General features: G+C 40.5%; 1 protein-coding gene across 1 annotated transcript in view; it reads right to left on the bottom strand.

Annotated features, from left to right (window-relative positions):
* DOCK1 (dedicator of cytokinesis 1) overlaps window positions 1-18,513 on the bottom strand; it is a 602,286-nt gene that overhangs the window by 424,484 nt on the left and 159,289 nt on the right. Inside the window, exons 26-27 of the mRNA XM_054984271.1 lie at window positions 17,234-17,361; window positions 4,551-4,646 (exon numbers count right to left, since the gene is read on the bottom strand). Coding sequence (XP_054840246.1) covers window positions 4,551-4,646; window positions 17,234-17,361 — 224 coding nt within the window. The remainder of the gene's footprint in view (window positions 1-4,550; window positions 4,647-17,233; window positions 17,362-18,513) is intronic.

Here is an 18,513-nt window from a genome sequence, read left to right as displayed (position 1 = left end):
TGCCTGCTGCAAAGTGGGAGCCACTTGCAAACCTTAAGCACCAATGCATAAGAATTGTGCCCACTTTCCTGAAACCTGGGCCATGTGCTAAATTGGGGAACAATGCTCAAAAGAGCCACAGGTGGCTCCCTAGCCACTGAGTCAGTATAAACTAATCCTGCTGCTCTTCGATAATGTAATTACAGTCCTAAGATATCTTAGGAAGCCTCTGAAGGATTTAATTGAAGAGGCTGGATACAAAGATGTCTCATTTTTCTACATTTAGATTTTCATGAAGCTATTGTTTATGCATGTTAAACCTAGTGTGTGTACCAATACCCTGAAACTTAAAAAATAAAAATCTTATTCTAGTTACTATGAATTAAAGTGCTTGCTTCTGTAATCATTTTTCTTTCATCCTGTCCTGAACCAATTTAGTGTCAGATTCACATTCTATGTTATCAACTGATTATCCAACAAGAAAATAAGTAACGCATAAATCTCAGACTGACACTGATCCATGAAAGACAAGCTGATACATACTAAAGTTTTGTTACAGTTCATAATCTTCATTGACACCATAAAATGAATCTTCAATAGCTGACTGGAATGACTTTCTTTTAGAAATGCACTGAATCTTGAATGGTAAGTGCTCCATAAAAAAATTCTTGGGGCTGCCAGAATAATTACAGTACATTCAAATGTAATGCTTTTAAGACTGTGTTCATGTCACAATATGTATTTTTAATACAACTGTACTTGTCTATAAATATCTAGAGAAGGCTAACATTCAAATATAATTTACTGGACTTCAGAGAACAGAAGGAAAACTAGGCAAGATTTACTAAGTTAAAGTTTCAGCCTGTATCACAGTGAAACAGGACTGGCTACATATTGTCTTCATAAAGCTACAAAAATATTAAATTAGAAAGCACGTTCACCATTTAATCATATATCTGCTGCTAGTTTATCTTCCTTGAATATGCTTGTACATTTCTATTACTGGAAAAAGTACAGAACATTTTAAAATCTACAGGGCATTTTTAATTTACTGCATTTCATTTAAATTAACAAATTTTAACTGTTTGAAAAAAAATCACATTTCCTAGGCTCAAGGAAGTCTACATCTAAATACAACAAAAACAAATACTGAACAATAAAACTCTATAGCAAACCCACACAAATTTGGCTGCCAAGACGTAATTTGGAACTGTCTCTTATCCTACAGAAGCGAACAGAAAGCTACTTGAAACCTCTACAGAAAGCTACCAAGAAGAAACTCATTCTGACCTCAGATACGAGTTCATTCGAAAACAACAGGGCAACTGCAATAAATGCCCTACTTCGAGCTGTTGATAATTTCACTTCACAGAACAAGAGTAAGGAATGGGGCTGACAACAGTTCATACAGGGAGAGATACTCTGTTGCTCCCAGACTATAAAGTTTTAAAGGTAAGCTCCAGGAACACAGTTAGCTAGTATATGCACTGAAAAACTGGTTGAATGTGTCCCCCCACCTCCTCATCCATGCTCATCAGAAGGCAATCTGCAGCATTTTGTACTGTTTTCTTCAAGTGTCGCCTCACATTAAAATGAAATAATCCTATGGCAACTTCTCAGTGTTCCAAAAAAAGTTGGGCCTGCACAATAAATACAGCTAAGAGATACTTGTGGCCACTGCTGCTACCTGATTACCCAAGAGTCTGCAGGACAAGCCATAGTCTCCAGACCCAATGCAAACCACTCCCCTTAAAGCAAACATTATACCACAATCAAGAGCACTAGGTTTACCCACCAGAATCACTTCCATCTTATCTGGATTCATATTCAGTTTGTGTAACCTCACACACTCATAATTTCCAAAACTAGTTTAGGGTTGAGACAGCCACTTCTGTACTTAGATTTTTTTTAAAAAAGAACCAAATGCTATCTATACCCAAAACTGAAGTTCCAGATATCTTTAATATAGATGTTAGTAGCATCTGTGATAAATCCAAACCAAGAGGGACACTTCTGAACAACTATCAAGGTGCTAAACTACCCCAATTAATGGCCAAATGGTAAATGCAATTTTAAAAAAAACATAGGAGGGCCAGGGGGTGTACCATAAGGCCAGCTCATATAATGGAGCCACACTGCACAATGTATGTTATCATTCAGAAATAAACTGATTTTCAAGATGCACAGAATGTCTTAGAAGGGAACACAGTAAGAGAAACAGTCACAGCAGATAACAATGAAGAAAGAAAGATATGGTTAAAGCAGACTGGGAAGAAAGTGAAAATAGGACTAGACAAAAAAAATATTTTCAAATACGTTCCATTTTAATTTTGTACACAGGAAAATGCTATAGAGAGTAATAAATCCAGTATATCAGGATACTATAAAGAGCTAAAGGTAGAAATGTCTGAAAATTAATGGCACAAATCTTTTTGTCCTTAAGTTACAATGTCAAAGAATAGAAAAATCAATGATAATAAGGAAAGGCAAACTCAAGACTATTTCCTCTGAAGACACCAATGATATTAACGTGGAGAAGGTTTAAAGCCTCTGAATTTTTTTTTTGCACAGTACAACTGAACAATTAAGTTCCGCCAACAAAATTAACAGTTGCTAACAGTAAAACTTCAAAACGGTCATATTCAGACATACAAAAGAAGGTATGTATGCTGACAGTTATGAATTTTCCAGATTCAGTATGCGCTTGTGACACCGGGAAGAAAGGCAGGGTATAAATGAAACAAATAAAATTAAGTAAACTCTTTAATTGTACTATTTATATCCTGCTCTTCCAGCAAAACTCTTGAGTATAGGATACATGTCTGGTCAGGTTGTCTACCATCAATCTGGTTAACCTCAGAAACAGAACTACATTTACATATATTTAGAACCTTTTTAAGTAGGGAAGTGAGGTGGCAGGAGGGCTGTCAGGAAAGGAAAAAGAAACAAAGAAAAGGATTTTAAGTGCAAAATCATAACAGCAAGAAGAGCTCTGCACAGCAAAAAATGCACCCTGACCAAAAGACAGAGCAGGGCCATTTCCACACACGTTGAATAATGCACTGTCAATGCACTTTCACAATCCTTTTGAAGTGGGTTTTTTGTTCCACACATGGAAAATCAGTTTCAAATGTTCACTAAAGGGTATTGAAAGTGGATTATCCAACATGTGTGGAAGCAGCCCAGGTCTCATAAGCTATGAAGCCACCACTGTGTATCCAGAAGTTGGTTTTCTCTTTCAAGAAGAAAGAAGTGCTATCCAAGAAGCTGACACCATCTCTGAGGCACTGGGGAAACAAGAACTTGTCTATCCTAATATCCTTTCATTAGATGAAACCCTGAGGTAAATGTCTTAAAACACTGCACTTGGGTAATGAAATATTCCCTGGGACCATGATTCAACTTCAAATTAATCACAGCCAAAGAAAACCATAGCTATAAACAGGATATACTATTTACCGATATCAAACAGAAGCATTAATGTAAGTAATAAACGTTCACTAGAGTTGCCTAAAGAAAGGGTCACTTTCAGTATCTTCCAAAAAGCACATAAATGATTGGTATAGACAATCCATCTAATCAAAACTTTATCATCTGTCTAATAATTAAGATACGAAATTTAATGTATAACCAAGCATATCTGACAATTGAAACAAGCTTCAAAAAAGTAGACAACAATATTTAATGGAAAATACCACTGACGTGAAAGCTGACACCTTATGTAAGCAAGCCATTCGAATTTTAGAGGGAAATAAAATTATATACAATCTTTTTTCATCAGTGAATACCAATAGGCATAATCAATTCAAGCAACTTGGATCTGTATGACATTCTTCTGAACAACTGTTTTTTCACACAAACATTGTATGGTTAGGTTGGGTATGATTCCTAAAAACAAGTGCTTTCAGGCCTATTATCAGTTGCTGTACTGCTTTGTTCAGTTTACCTTCCAGAAGATATCTCAAAGGAAAATAGCTAGCCATAAAGCCAAAACAAGTGTAATACAACATAATCTCTTCTAAAGAACAGCCATATATCTTTGTCTACTAATCCATAAATTAAGAAGATTTTCTACTTCAGTTCTACACAGTAAATGTAAAAAAAAAAAAGTGGGGGGTTTGCACTATAAACACTAAGGCTTGGGTCCTATGAATGAGTGCATACTAGATAGTCTGCCCAGAGGGCATTTCCTCTTTGACTAAAACTTCTGTTTGCACAAGGACTGATTAAATTGATTTTGCACAAACAGAAGTTTTAGCAGAAAAGAAAACACACTCCACGTAGCAGAAGCTAGTTTGCACAGAACTTGTTATAGGATCCAAACCTATGCCTGTTTTCCTTCTATTTTTCTTCTGCTGCCCAAGATCTAACAATTATACCTTAGGGTACAGTCCAATGGGATATGCTGCAGAAGAAGCTCCCACAAAAATAAGCAGAGTTACTTGAGACCATATTCAGGTCCTTGCACAAATTTCTTACCATTTTCTTTAGTAGTATTTTCTGGTGAACTATGTACTTTTATGAGGGATAATTGCAACAATATTTTTATATCCTTGCCAAAAAGCACTTACTATGAGTTCTGAATCACGTCCCATTGAGATGACGGTTCTATTTACTGTCCTCAGCAGTTTCTCCATAATTATCTGCACATGTCGCTGTGTAGGCCCCTAAACACAAGACATAAAACCGAAGGATATTACCAAAAGTAATTAAGCCAATTCCAGTAGTAGGGCTTGTAAGCAAATCAGATTGGATAAAATTCATTTGTTTAGCTCGAAACAAAAACTAACGCTTATCAAGTGATACAGCTTTTACTGAACAATCCATCGTAATACAGAAAAGATGCTGTATCATAAACACCAGTAATGTATATGGGGCCTAATGCTGTATGATAAAATAAAATAAAATAAAATAAAATGAATAAAACTGAAAAGGTAGCTTTATATCTATTGCACCTGGGTAGCAGAAAATCTTTTTTTGTTTGTTTTTGGTCAGACCAAAAAACAGTGCCAGCAAACCTGTTCCAGCTATTGATCTTATGCCCTTATAAAAAGCTCAATTCAACAAAATAGTGAGCAAATCACTCACTGCATCCTCCCCACATATGCAAAAGTCTTCTGAATTGTTAATATAGTAAATCCTCAGAGAGCATCGATCGATATCGTGAAAGGGCCACACCCCTTTTCAGCCAAAACTTTTAAATGTTGATTATTTCTAATACCTTGTGGTTCATCCTCACCATACATTAGCACCCTAATGGCTTTTAGATCATAATTTTAAAATTATTATATTTTATACATTTTTTTGTATTTTTGTGAACCATATTGTAGCATGCTGTACTGAAAAACAGGATAAAATGATTTTTTAAAGACACAAAATAGTCTGAATTGGAGAAGCAATTTATGGTGGCAGTTTGGACTCTCCTGGAAAGGAACACGGAGTGGTTTCCCCCTCATGCTCAGGCTGAAACTGTGGGGAATACGTCTCTTAATTTCAGCCTTGCAAAACTAATACATTTATTATCTCAGAAACAGCAGTGGCATTATAGTCAAAGTGGCTCACAACAATGCATGGTCATCATGAAAGATCAGATTCCAAAACTGGCCCAAGGAACAATTCTCCAGCCCCATTTTCTTTAAGCCATTTCTTTTGAATTGCACTGAAGAACTATGCTGAAATCAGGATTAAACCCTTACAGGCCTATATAAATTAACGCTTGGAAATAGAAGACTGGATACTTGCCATGAAGATTCCTTCCATCTGGAACAAGGGTATCATTTTGAATGTTAGGTACCACCTTTCCTGTTTTGGAGTTATTGGAGTTGCAATCTTTGCCTCTTCCCCAGATGATGGCCCTGCACCCTCAATTCAGACATTTCCTCAGCCATATATAAAATAACGGACCCACTAGGGGTGTGCACTAAAAAAGTTTTAGTTTCGGTTCTGAGTGGGTTCCAAGATAATTCAGTTCCATTGCTAGTTTGTTCCAAGTTGGCTGATGGCAGCTCCAAACTGATCCACTTGATTTTTTTGTTTATTTGTTTTCAGGAGTTTTGGTCCATTGCACTTGTATTGACCACACACGCACAAACGCATGCTGTTCTTTTCAAGGCAGCACTGAAGCACTGGGGCAGCTTTTTTTACATTTAACCAAAAACAGCATCAACGATTACAACACAACAGTGTGCTTATCATTTGCTTTTCTTTTATAGAGAGATTAGTGCCTACTCAGAGTGGTGAACAAAGTCAGTGTTATTATTAGCCCCACAATACACTGCGACTGAGAGGAGTTGCTTGCCCAAAACCACCTGCGGAGCTCATGACAGTAGTTGGATTCAGTCCAACAAAGTGCTGACTCACAGCCCAGCCACTTAACCACTATGCTACAGCAACTCTCATCCTAGTCTAAACCACTGATCCACTAAGTTTTTCCTCAAGCACAATAACACACATACAAAAATTGACTTATAGAAGGCAAGTGTTAGTGGGTGGAACAGCAGTGCGTTCCTAAGTAGCAGAGTGCCCCAACCAGTGCAATAACATTAAAAACAAGCCTGCTTCATGTGCACTTTTTTCTTTTTCTGTAGTGCCAATAACTTACTACCTTTGCATTCTGCTGTTGCCTGTTGCCATTGTTTCCTTTTGCTTTGTAGTTTGGTTCCACAACAAGGGGAGAATCCAAATCCTTCCTTTTAATGTAGTAGCAAAATAGAAAAGAGTCCAGTAGCACCTTTAAGACTAACCAACTTTACTGTAGCATAAGCTTTCGAGAATCACGGTTCTCTTTGTCAGTTGCATCTGACGAAGAGAACTGTGATTCTTGAAAGCTTATGCTACAGTAAAGTTGGTTAGTCTTAAAGGTGCTACTGGACTCTTTTCTGTTTTCCTTTTAATGCTCATCGTTCCGCTGCAAAATGGGGCATGCTCGCCAACAATCTTCTCCATCACTCAAGTGCAGGTAGGCAGGCAGAATGATTGGCTGAATCCAACCTCCACCACCAGCCCAAACAGACCTATGTTTTTCCCAAAAGTTTTCCTTTTGCTGTGGAGGGAGGCAGGATTTTTTTTTTAAGGAGGGAGTAGGTACACGTTTGCCATTTGATTCAGAAAAAAGTGATAGCCCTGAAAGACTATGGAAGCCATCCTAAACACAGGGCCGGTGCGCCCATAGAGGCCAGGTAGGTGGTGGCCTCAGGCGCGAGGGCCCTGGAGAGGCGCCAGAGGGGGTGTCGGGGGCGGAGGTGCGCTCCACGGAGCTGGTGTGGCTGGCCCGCAGCTGCTGCAACCAGCCAGCTCCGTGCCACTGCTGCCGCCGCCACCACACGCCCCCAGCCGTCATTGCACAGTCCGTGGCGCGCGCATGCGGGGATTGCCGCAAGTGCCAGAGACCCTGGCGCCGGCAGTGCCTAAACAAGTCTACTCAAGGAAGTGTCTTTCAAATTGCAGCCTATAATTGAAGCCTCCCAAATATTTCTGAAGCTGATAGAAGGGGAAGGGATCTCCCCTTGCAATAACATGACTGTCAGGAAGGGAAAGAATGCCATTTCCAGAGTAGCAATGGGGTGGGGAGGTGCACTCATGTCCATTTGTCTCATTCCCCCTTCTCGCCAACAGTAAATTAATAACATAAGGGATCTGTTTGGCACAGTTCAGGAAAACAAGCCCTGGGAGGGAAGCCCAATGTCTGCCTGCTGCTGGAAGGTATGGACTGAAATGAAATGAACAAACTTTTTGGCAGGAGGAACTTGTTGCAATTTAGCTTCCCAGATTTGGTTCAGCATTCCGGAAGCTGCTTTAATGATCTGAACCAGTGATTTCTGTGCATAATTTCACCTCATTTTTTCCATTATGTACACCCCTGAGACACACTCCAAAACCCCCAAATTGACAACATGTTAATCATAATCTGAGTAAAGAATACACAGAGTCAAACCAATGCAACTCGCAGTAGCATCCTTAGAGCCTTCAGGTAAAATAACACCTTGGGAAACTATGGGTGGAAAAAACAGTGCCCTCAAATTCCAAACTGAAAGAACTTTTATGGTGAGTAATCAATGTTCAGTTCTCACCTGGAATAATGTGCATAATTTTGGAGACTGGTCTACATAGCTTTTGAATATCCCAAGAGATAGACAGAAGAGCCAACTGAATTGTCAAAGAAATGGTGAGCAGTCGTTACCTAAAGGCCACATTGGCTGAGGAGATGGTATCCAATTTGCAGTATCTGACAAATGTATACTCTGAAGCCCATGCTGCTCCCCTGGATATGCTTTTGCTTGGAACGCTGGCTTTGAATGTTGCCAATGCAGCTATGCTTCTTAATAAATGACTGATGCCCTATAGGGTTTAAAAGAGCACTGCACTCTAACACTCTCCTGGTTGATGTTGTTACCTAAATGGGGGGTCTCCTTGCGAGTCTGGGGGAATTAGCATACAAGGAGATACTGTGAGAGAGGGTAACTAGCAGGATCTCCATCAATGGATCATTCCCTTAGAGAATTCTCTGAAAGAACCAGGTAGGCATTCAACAGGAATGGTTTTATTGAAGGGACAGTAAAAGCAAACACACAGGAAAACACAAACTACATGTGCACAGAGCTAACTGGAAAATAGGGAGGAAGGGTGAGAGAGATTCGGGGGAAGGTGATATTTACCAGTCTAGAAGGAGCAGAGGGTGTCCATACAGAATAGCAGCTTGAGCGCCCAGCACTTTGCAGCAGTAAGGAGAAGGATCAGACATAATCTGTGGGTGCATGGATGTGTCCCAGAATACACACACACACACACTGAGCACATGGCAGGGCAGTCCAGTTATACTGTGGAACATACCCTGTAGCAGGATCATGTCTTCTGCCCAGAAGCAATAGCTTAGTGGCTGTCTCCAGAGGTGAGACAATAAAATGGAAAGCGCTTGATTATATCTTTCTGGGTGTTATTAAAGGTAAAAATAGTGATTGATGACCTGTCATCAGAATGGAAGAGTTATCAGGTCCCTGATTAACTCTGATTGGGAAGGAGGAAAGGGGGAAGATTGGAAAGGTCTGGATGAGATTAACTCAGGAACTCCTGGAAGACCTCTTTTGTCTTTACATCTTTGCACATCTTCGGGGTGTGGTGCTGCTGGCCAATCCTGCCTACTCACATTCCAGTAATTTTCCCTTCCAGCAAGATGGGGCTTATGATATTGCCATGTTCATAAAATGTCCTTTCAGTGTGAGGGAGGGTTGGACTGCTAATAATGTAACAGCCACTATGAAGAGCATGTTAAGGGTCAAGTGGTTCAGTTAGTGCTTGCAACCATGATGGTAGAAAGAGATGGTTAAGAAAGCAAAGATTCATGTAGTAACCTTTTAATGTGTTTGAATGCCTGGAAACAGGAAGACCATCTGCCATGGGAAGAATCAATGTGAGACCTGCCACTTTCTAGTGCAGATAGTTAGGGTCAAGTCCCTAAAAGAGGACATTTTATAGGAAGGAAAGGATCTCAGGGAGCATAGAGTGTAAATGTTTTTTCTTCTGTACCTTATGGAGAAAGCAGCTCCATGCAGTTGTATAATATGGTGGTAGAAGGCTACCAGGAAGCAGTATTAACTTAGTAAACCCTTCTGAAAACCACTGTTGTTAGTAGAAAGCAGGCTGCTGCATATCAGGATTGACTAGGGAAGCTGGACCCACCAGAATTGAGAAGTAAGGTTCTGGCCAATCTTGGGGATGGGAAGAAAGGGAAGAGAGGTACAGAGCAATCTGGGAAGTCATGTTGTTAGCTTGCTGGTAGCTGAACTGCATAAAAATTGTGGGAAGTTGAGCATTCCATGATGAGGCAGAGGTCCACTTTTCACTGCCTTAAAGCAAGAAAGGAGGCAAGCTGTCTACAAAAAATCCCCAAAACAAAAAAAACTCACTTTGGACATCTTGAAAAAAATGCCTCCTCACCAGATAGGTCTCCCTTCTTCCTCTCAGATTCAGTTTCAGATCCCCTAGACTGAATAAGTCTTCCTCTTTTTGCCACCTTAGGTGGCCAAAGCCAGATGAGAGGAGGAATGCACAGAACGTTTACAATGGTGCACTTGTAAGAGAAGATCAACAGGGGGATCTGATTAAGAGGGGTACTGCCTCCCACGTACTTCCCTCTGGTATCTTTATGGTTTCTCTTCCGTTCCATGAAGCATCTCATCCAACATTTGATGCTAAGGTGATCTCTTCCTCATTCTCTGAATCACAAGGAGAAGGTAAGTCAATCCATTACCTATCAGGGTAAGTGGCACCCCATGAGTCTTTTCTCCAAGCCTTTTTTCTCCTGCCCAACCACCAGGCTGGTGCCATTTTTCCAAGTCTCATTCTGGAGCTCTGCCACTTCCTTAAAAACTGCTGTTGCAGCTGTAAGGGATATTCTTCCATTCAGCATGGGGATTAAGATAATTAGGTCTCCTTCCAACTGTGCTGCTAGCACTGTTGCTTATGTCTGCAAACTGGCCACTGCTTCAGCCAAAGCACTAAAGGGCAGGGATGAAGGCAAGCAGACACAGACAACAACAGGATTTTTTTTTTCTAAAGACAGACATGGAGACAGAAAACACAAAGGAAAGAAAGTGAACAACAGTAACAATTTTACAATCAGAGAGCTACATGGAACAAGCAGTGTGAGGAACAAAGCAAAGCTCTAATAATTTTCACACTTGCCCATTGGAGGCAGGAAAAAGGAAGATGAAAGTCACCGCCAGAAAGGAGACAAATATTTCAAACTAGCTTCCTGTCTGTAAGGGGATGATGAGAAAGGCAGCTGAATGTATGCAACATTCAAAATTATGTCCTTAATTCCAGATGAAAAAGATCAACACTCACTATGACTGAATAGTTTGCTGTGTTGACTGGTTCTTCTGTTCCAAATACCGTAAAATAGTTCACCTATGCCTTGAAATGTTATGTCCACTTTTGTATTAACTCTCCCACACACACATGTTCACACAGTTTCCTTCTGTTTGTACCCCTGTGTGCTTGTGCGTGTATAAGTGTATTATACCAACCATCTAAGTGTATCTGCCAAGTGAGTGCTACACTTAATGCAGCTAACAATAACAACTCTGCTTCACAAAATCTTATGTCACAATATTTTTTTTTAGTTGTGCCTCCCGATTCATTGTTATATTTCACTATATTTCACCATATGGGAAATCTATGCAAATTTTCAAGTACCATGCTAAAGACCAGCCAACATAGATTCAGCTCATTAAATTGGCACTGAAAGAGAAAAAAAATTAAGTCAGGGGAAAGCAAACAGTCTTCCTTGCATGGGGCATCAGTACTCATACCACATCTGGAATTTCTAACCTGTCTAGACAGTATATATCAGAGAGACATCAGTTTATTACTTTCAATGTCATTATGATATCTGACATAGTAGAGAGAGGGGCACCAGTAAAAGCAGTGCCAGCAGAACCACCTGAAGGCTGGGACTTTTGTCAGCATGGTCCCGCCCCTTCATTCCTCCACAGAACTTCAGAGAAGGAAAGGAACAGTCTGAGCTCACTACACCAATTTTCTTTTTGAAAACAAGTTTTATTGTAATTTGTTATGACTTAAACTGCTTGTTATAAAATTTTGTAAGTTGCCAAAAGTGCTAGTGTTTAAAGTTTAAACCTCCGCCCTTGCTCCAGCTGCTGGAGGACTCCACCAGTCAGCTGGAGCAAGGGCGCTGAGTTTAAACGCACCCAAAGTTTTCTGAAGCAACCCGAATAGCTTCGGAAAGCTTTGATTTGGGATTCCCAAATTGAGCCCAGCATTGCAAATCCAACTCTTTACATATTGAGTCCAATTTCGGCATTTGACCCAAATTGGAAATCCGAATAGCACACCCCTAGTTGTCACATTACAGTAATCTAACCAAAATGTGGTCTGAGAACAGATTACTGTGGCCAAATCATGCTTTCAAAGGAAGGTTCATATAACTGGTGTATCAGCCAAAAGTGGTAAAAAGTACTACATGCTACAGAGGAAACCTGAGCTTCCAGCTGTAGAGCCATAACACCGCACCACCCCCATGCAATGAACCTATTCCTTCACGGGGAGTGCAGCCTCCTCCAGGACAGACTGTCTCCTCAGTCCACTCCTCAGGCAATTTTGTCATTGCACAAGAATACCTCAGCCTTGTGATCACCACAAGGATGCCACTGGTATTTTAAAGTAATTTAAAAACACTGCAAGAACCTGATCCTGAATGGACTTGCACTGCAGTGCTCTTATTTTCCCCCACACTGTGCCTTTTCAGGTGCCAAAACAACCACAGGGAGTGACCATTTCAGCACTTGATAAAGCAGGGGGGAATCTCTCAGCGCACTACACTGAGGACCCAATCAGGATTGGGTTCTTGTGACATTTTTAAATGTCCTTAAAATGCTGGTAATGGCCCTGTGGTGGCCACAGGGCCACAAGGTGGCAACAAGGATGCTGTTAGGTCTAGTTTGGCTCTCAGTCTTATCTGGATTGAGCTTTAATTTACTGTCCCTTATCCATCCCACCTACCTTCCCCAAACACCTCCTACAGATCACCCAACTCAACTAATATCAATATTAAGTCCCGCAGATGAAGCAGTTGGCAGCACTATGCGAAACCACATTTAACCAAACATGTGATCAAGTTAAATAGTGTCACTGGCAACTCATAACTTGAATGAAAAAAGTAAATTTAAACCAGCAGTATCCTAGCTTAATAAACCCTAGTAAGCCATTTTAATAATCCTTAAAACCTAGTAAATCTTCTGGATGCATGTAAGACCTCAAGTCCAGTGGGTATTAGGACCTTACCATTTTAATATAAAGAGAAAAGGAATACACTGCAATTATAAAATCAGTTAGTAATAATCACATACAAAGAATATATAATGCATTAAAAAAAACATAAAATACACAACATATTCTGAAGGGTCAACAAAAACAGACCAAAGAGGCCAAGTCCTGCTGACTCCTAGCACTGGTACTGAGAGGTTAATTGCATATGGATGTAGAAGTTTCCTTTACTCATCATGGTTAGAAGTCATTAATGCACCACTCCATAAATCTGCCTAATCCTCTTTTAAAGCATCTGCCCTACTGGCCACCAATACATCTACTGACAGAGAATTTCACAATAATTATTCACTGAATAAAGAAGTGTTTTCCTGCCCTTTTGCCAACCCAGAACCTGTTGGCCATCAACTTCACTGGATGCCCTCAAGTTCTTATGTTATCTACCCACTTCCATCCCATGCCTAATTTGCAAACCTCAGTAATGTCCCCCACAGTCAGCTTCAGGCTTTTTAGACATTCCTCATAAGAATGGTGCTCCAACCACTTAATCAACTTGGTTGCTCTCTTCTGCAGATTTCCAGATCTACAGTATCTTTTTTGAGGTATGGTTACTAGAGCTTTACATAGTAGAGGTGTGTAATCCGTGTAAAACCAATTTTTAAAAAGCCAGATCTAGCCATATCAGCTAAATCTGGCTTTCCCGGATTAGAAATTAGAAAATCCTGGATCTGATCCAGGAACCTGGATAAATTCAGGTTAATCCAGGAAACATGGCTTCAACCTCTGGCTGGCTAGTCCTTGGGCTTCTCCTGCATGTTTTATAAGAAGGAGGGGGAGTAGGAAAGGGGGAATGAGGCAGAAAGGGAGAAGGACTGAGGCAGGGAGGGAACAGTGAGTGGTCAATCCATGCAGAAGCTCTCCTTGTCCAGCCAATAGAATTCTTTGAGAAGGAGAGAGCCTTCTTAAACTGCCCTGTACAAGAGTTAAAAAAAGCAGGCTTGGCTCAGAGCAGCCTCCATTTTATACAATAGGGTCTTGGAGAGAGACCGTTGCTAAGTGTTGCTGGCTCTCTTGCCTGGCCTGCTCTCTTCTCTTTGCTTTTGGGATTTACCCAATGGATTTGCTGCCTGCCTACTGCTGCATTGCTAAGAGACAGCAGAACTTGGCTTTCCCAAAATTACCTCTCCCTTTCATTTTCATTCTGAGGCCAAGAGGGACCCATCTTACACTAAGTTGCTTACTTGCCATTGGCTTGTGGTTGGTGGTTCTGCTGCTTATAGGCTGGAAATCTGCTTGGTTCTGTGGTGTTTCCCCACTGGCCCTAGTTCTGCCTAGTTTCTGTGTGTAGTACTAGTTCAGTTGGACTAAGCTGCAAGAGTACATCGATTTGGTTTGAGTGGAATTAGCTAATTTGACATGATTCTCTGGTTTGCCGTTGGTCCCCTTGCTTCACTTTGGTTCTGAAGGAATTTCATTCCCTTGTTTCAGTTTCGTTCTACTGGGCTTCCTCTGGCTTGTGCTTGCATTTGGGAGTATGCCTCTGGTCAGTGGCAGCCTCGCCCCTGTGCTGCTGTAGCATAGCGGTTAAGCTACGAATCAGCACTCTGTAGTTTGACTCCCACTACTGCCATGAACTCTGCAGGTGGCCTTGAGTAAGCTTCTCCTCTCAGCTCCAGCTTCTCAGCTGTACTGTGAGGATAATCCTAACACTGACTTTGCTCACCACTCTGAGTGTGGCACTAATCTGTCCAGAAGGATGGTATCAAAGCACACTGCTGTTATTAGTTGTTATTACTGTGTATTCCTGCCCTACAGCCAACCTGGAAACTTTCCCATAATAGGAAACAATGGAGTGGCTGGGAGCACCTTGTTCAGGGGCTGGTAGAATTGGACCCCAAGGTACAGCCTTCCTGAGATCTGGGGGTTCTTCACTGGACAGTCAGACGAGTAGCTTCCATGCAAATTTGGTGGAGTTTGCTTGAAAATTCCCAGCCCCCCAGAGATAGTATTTCCCATAGGGAATAATAGCTGGATAATCTGGGATTCTCTAATCATACTGGACCAAGATTAGAGAATTTTACGCAGATTTCAGGAATTTTGGAAGTTTTTGGGATCCCTGAAGCCCGAATCTAGATTCTCCCATATTTTTTTTATGCACAACCTATTGCATAGAGAGCCAGTTTGATGTAGTGGTTAAGAGCGGCAGGACTCTAATCTGGAGAACCGGGTTTGATTCCCCACTCCACTTGAAGTCAGCTGGGTGACCTTGGGTTAGTCACAGCTTCTAGGAGCTCTCCGCCTACCTCACAGGGTGATTGTTGAGGGGATAATAACAACATACTTTGTAGACTGTTCTGAGTGGGTGTTAAATTGCCCTGAAGGGCGGTATATAAATCGAATGTTGTTGTTGTTGTTACGGTATTCCAAAATCCCATAGATTCCAAAATCTATGTAGGGCCATTACCATATTGGTCACATTATTTTCAGTCCATTTCATAATAATTTCTAAACTGGGGGTTTACCTTTTCACTGCTGCTACAAACTGAGCTGACTTTTTTCATTAAGCTATCCACTGCACATATGAGATCTTTTCCCCTCTCAGCCACTGTCAGTTCATATCCTATTAGCATACATTTAAAATTAGCGTTTTTTAATTCCAGTGTGCATCACCTTTCATTTGCCTGCACTGTACTTCATTTACCACACTGTCAACCATTCATCCAATTTGAAAAGAACTTGTAGGAGCTCTTTGCAATCCACTTTAGTTTCCACTATCCTGAATAATCTGCTACCAACTGCAAAATCTACATGACTCGAGCACCATTCCAGATCCTTTGTGAACCAATTAAACAATACTGATCCCAAAATCAACAGCTGTGGAACACCAATGCTTACTTCCCTCTATGGCAAGAACTGCCCATTTAACTCCTTCCCTTTGTTTCTTATTGGTTAACCAATTTTTAACCCACACAAGGACCTGCCATTTTATCCTATGACTACTTACTCAAGAATCTCTGAAGAGCGACCTTGTTGAAATCTTTTTAGAAATGAAAGAATCATCCTTGTCCACATGCTTCTTAACACTCTCAAAGAGTTCTAAAAGACAGGACTGCCCTTTGCAAAAGCCATGCTGATTTTCCTTCAGCAGGCCTTGTTCTTCTACGTATTTAATAAATTTAACTTTAATATAAATTCCTTAATGAGAGTTCTGCTGAGCTTTTATGCTCATAACATGAAACTAACATTCTGGATTTACCATTATCTAAAAGTATTCTTATGGGCCTTGCCCATCTCCACAAACACACAGAGGCTACATGTATTAGTGTGAAGCCAGAGAATTCCTGTGGTAATCATACTTTTAGAAAAGTTCCAAACAACCTCTTTGATGATAAAATGCAATTAAAGGCAATATTCAGACTACTGCATACATAAATGACTCAACACTTGCCCTGGAGTTTAGAATGAGAATAAAGTTCATATAGTATTTCTTGCCCTGATAAAAATGTGGATATTGTCAAGATACCAAGCACAGCTCCTGAGTGGCTGTATGAGAATAGGTTCTCTGTAAATTCCTCTTATTTATTTATTTTTATTTATTAGAAATGTAAGTATCAAAATGAGAAGCCTGAAATCCAGCAAACGTTCACCAAACACTTAATCACACTGGGATTTAGATAGGCAGGCAACTCAACACGTTAAATAAGAGGTGCTCAGCAACTGCGTAATGACTTCTTCAAACTGAGAAACTAGGGCAAAACAGTAGTTTTGTAGGAGAAAGTAAAAGTCCTGCTGGTTCTTGCACCACTTGATGGCTTCCAAACAGGTAGCTGCAAGACTACCCTTCTGTAGGTAAAGGTAAAGATAGTCCCATGTGCAAGCACCAGATCATTACTGACCCATGGGGGGGGGACGTCGCATCACGACGTTTCCTGGCAGACTTTTTACAGGGTGGTTTTCCATTGCCTTCCCCAGTCGTCTACAGTTTACCCCCAGGAAACTGGGTACTCATTTTACCGACCTTGGAAGGATGGAAGGCTCAGTCAACCTTGAGCAGGCTATCTGAACATGGCTTCCGCCAGGATCGAACTCAGGTCATAAGCAAGCTTGGACTGCAGTACTGCAGCTTTCCACTCTGTGCCACGGGGCTTCTGTAATGGCATTCAAATGCACCAGAGAGGAAACTTGCAGCACTCTTCTTTGCCAACTGCTACAGCGGTATTGGAAGTTACTATTTTGTGTCCCACTGCCCAAGGCCCCAGTTCAAAGCCTCTTGCTGTTTTACAGACTGGATAAAATAAAGATTAATATATGCATCACAGTCTAATTTTTCCTCATATATCTTTCCCAAATGGGACAGTAAGCTAATCGTATTCACACAAGACTGCTTTACCTGCTGTAGCTTCAAGCTAATTCATGCCAATTCCAAATAATTTCAAGACTAGAATGTTAAGTATGTACACAAGTTTCTTACCACATCTTTCCTGTACAGCACTTCTAGGATGTTACTGAGCAACTGGCAACAAGCTTCCAGATCTTCCTGCCTTTCCAAATGATACTTCAACTGCTCTGTCATCATTGGCAGTAAAATCTCTCTGCAGTCTGCAATATTTAAGAAAATAAGGAATTAAGGTCCGTCTTAAAATATTTATCACTGAAAATAGAGACATTCACAATTCCTTAAAGAGCACAGCATCTTGACAACCTACTTTATTGCAATGTAAGTCCTTTGTTCAGAACTGTTCAGTTAATAGTAAAAAGCTATGATTCAAATGCTTTTCACAGACCCCTCAGCATCAATGGATCCAAACCTTGTTTTCTGCTGGTGGGGATGGCAACAATTTCCCCTTCCTACTGCAGAATCCACTGCCACCATACTCAGCACTATTACTGGGGGTACCAAACCCATGGCAACAAGATTTCAGGGAGCACAACAAGCTGGGGGGGAAGTTCTATGAGTGGAGCTCCTCTGGAGGTACGTGGGAGCTAACACTTCCTTTTTGCAATTTTAAAATCAAGAGCTCACTTTCTGGCACAAACTGCTGAGACTCCACACTATATAATTCAAAAATGCAGGAATTGTGTACTTATATTTTGTCAACAGCATGTTTATTTTAAAAAGAATCTATTTTAAAGTTTGTGCTCCAAATCCTTTTTCCTGATTTGGTTATCAGAATACAGTGATAAGCAAATTGTGCAGAAGAGTAAATGTTAAACAATATCAAACTATTGTCACATGTACTTTCCAACACTGATTAATGAATGACCTTGAAAAAAATCTATTGTCTGTAGGATTATGCTCTTGTTCACAACCCAAAAGCTGAAGACAGCTCATAAGTATGAGACTAATCACAGGCAACAATACTTCAACATCTGTTCATCCTCTGCTACCCAGATCTAACCCACAATGATTAATGTTAGGTGAACATGTGCAAGAATAAAGTATTAATCTTTTTTAAACAGATGCTCAGCAAAGCATCAACCAAAGCAAAGATGATTCGTGCAAACACAGATATTAACATCCATGTAAGCTCTATACTTAAAGCTGTTTTTAACACTTTGTTCTGAAAGAAGGGTCTGGTATTTTGCTGGCCATGTTAAACTCAGTGAATGATGATTAACAATTTCTTTGACATTGGAGAGTACTTAAACCGATTAACACTTTTAATGAGAATTAAAACAGCAAGAGCTCGTATAAATGGCGTATGTTCTACAGTCCTTTTTGAGCAAGCAATTTCTAGCAAACTGAAAACG

Source organism: Eublepharis macularius, chromosome 6, assembly GCF_028583425.1.
Source record: "Eublepharis macularius isolate TG4126 chromosome 6, MPM_Emac_v1.0, whole genome shotgun sequence".
NCBI lineage: Eukaryota > Metazoa > Chordata > Lepidosauria > Squamata > Eublepharidae > Eublepharis > Eublepharis macularius.
Note: the sequence above shows the minus strand (reverse complement) of the source record. Positions and strands in the feature narration are given on the sequence as shown.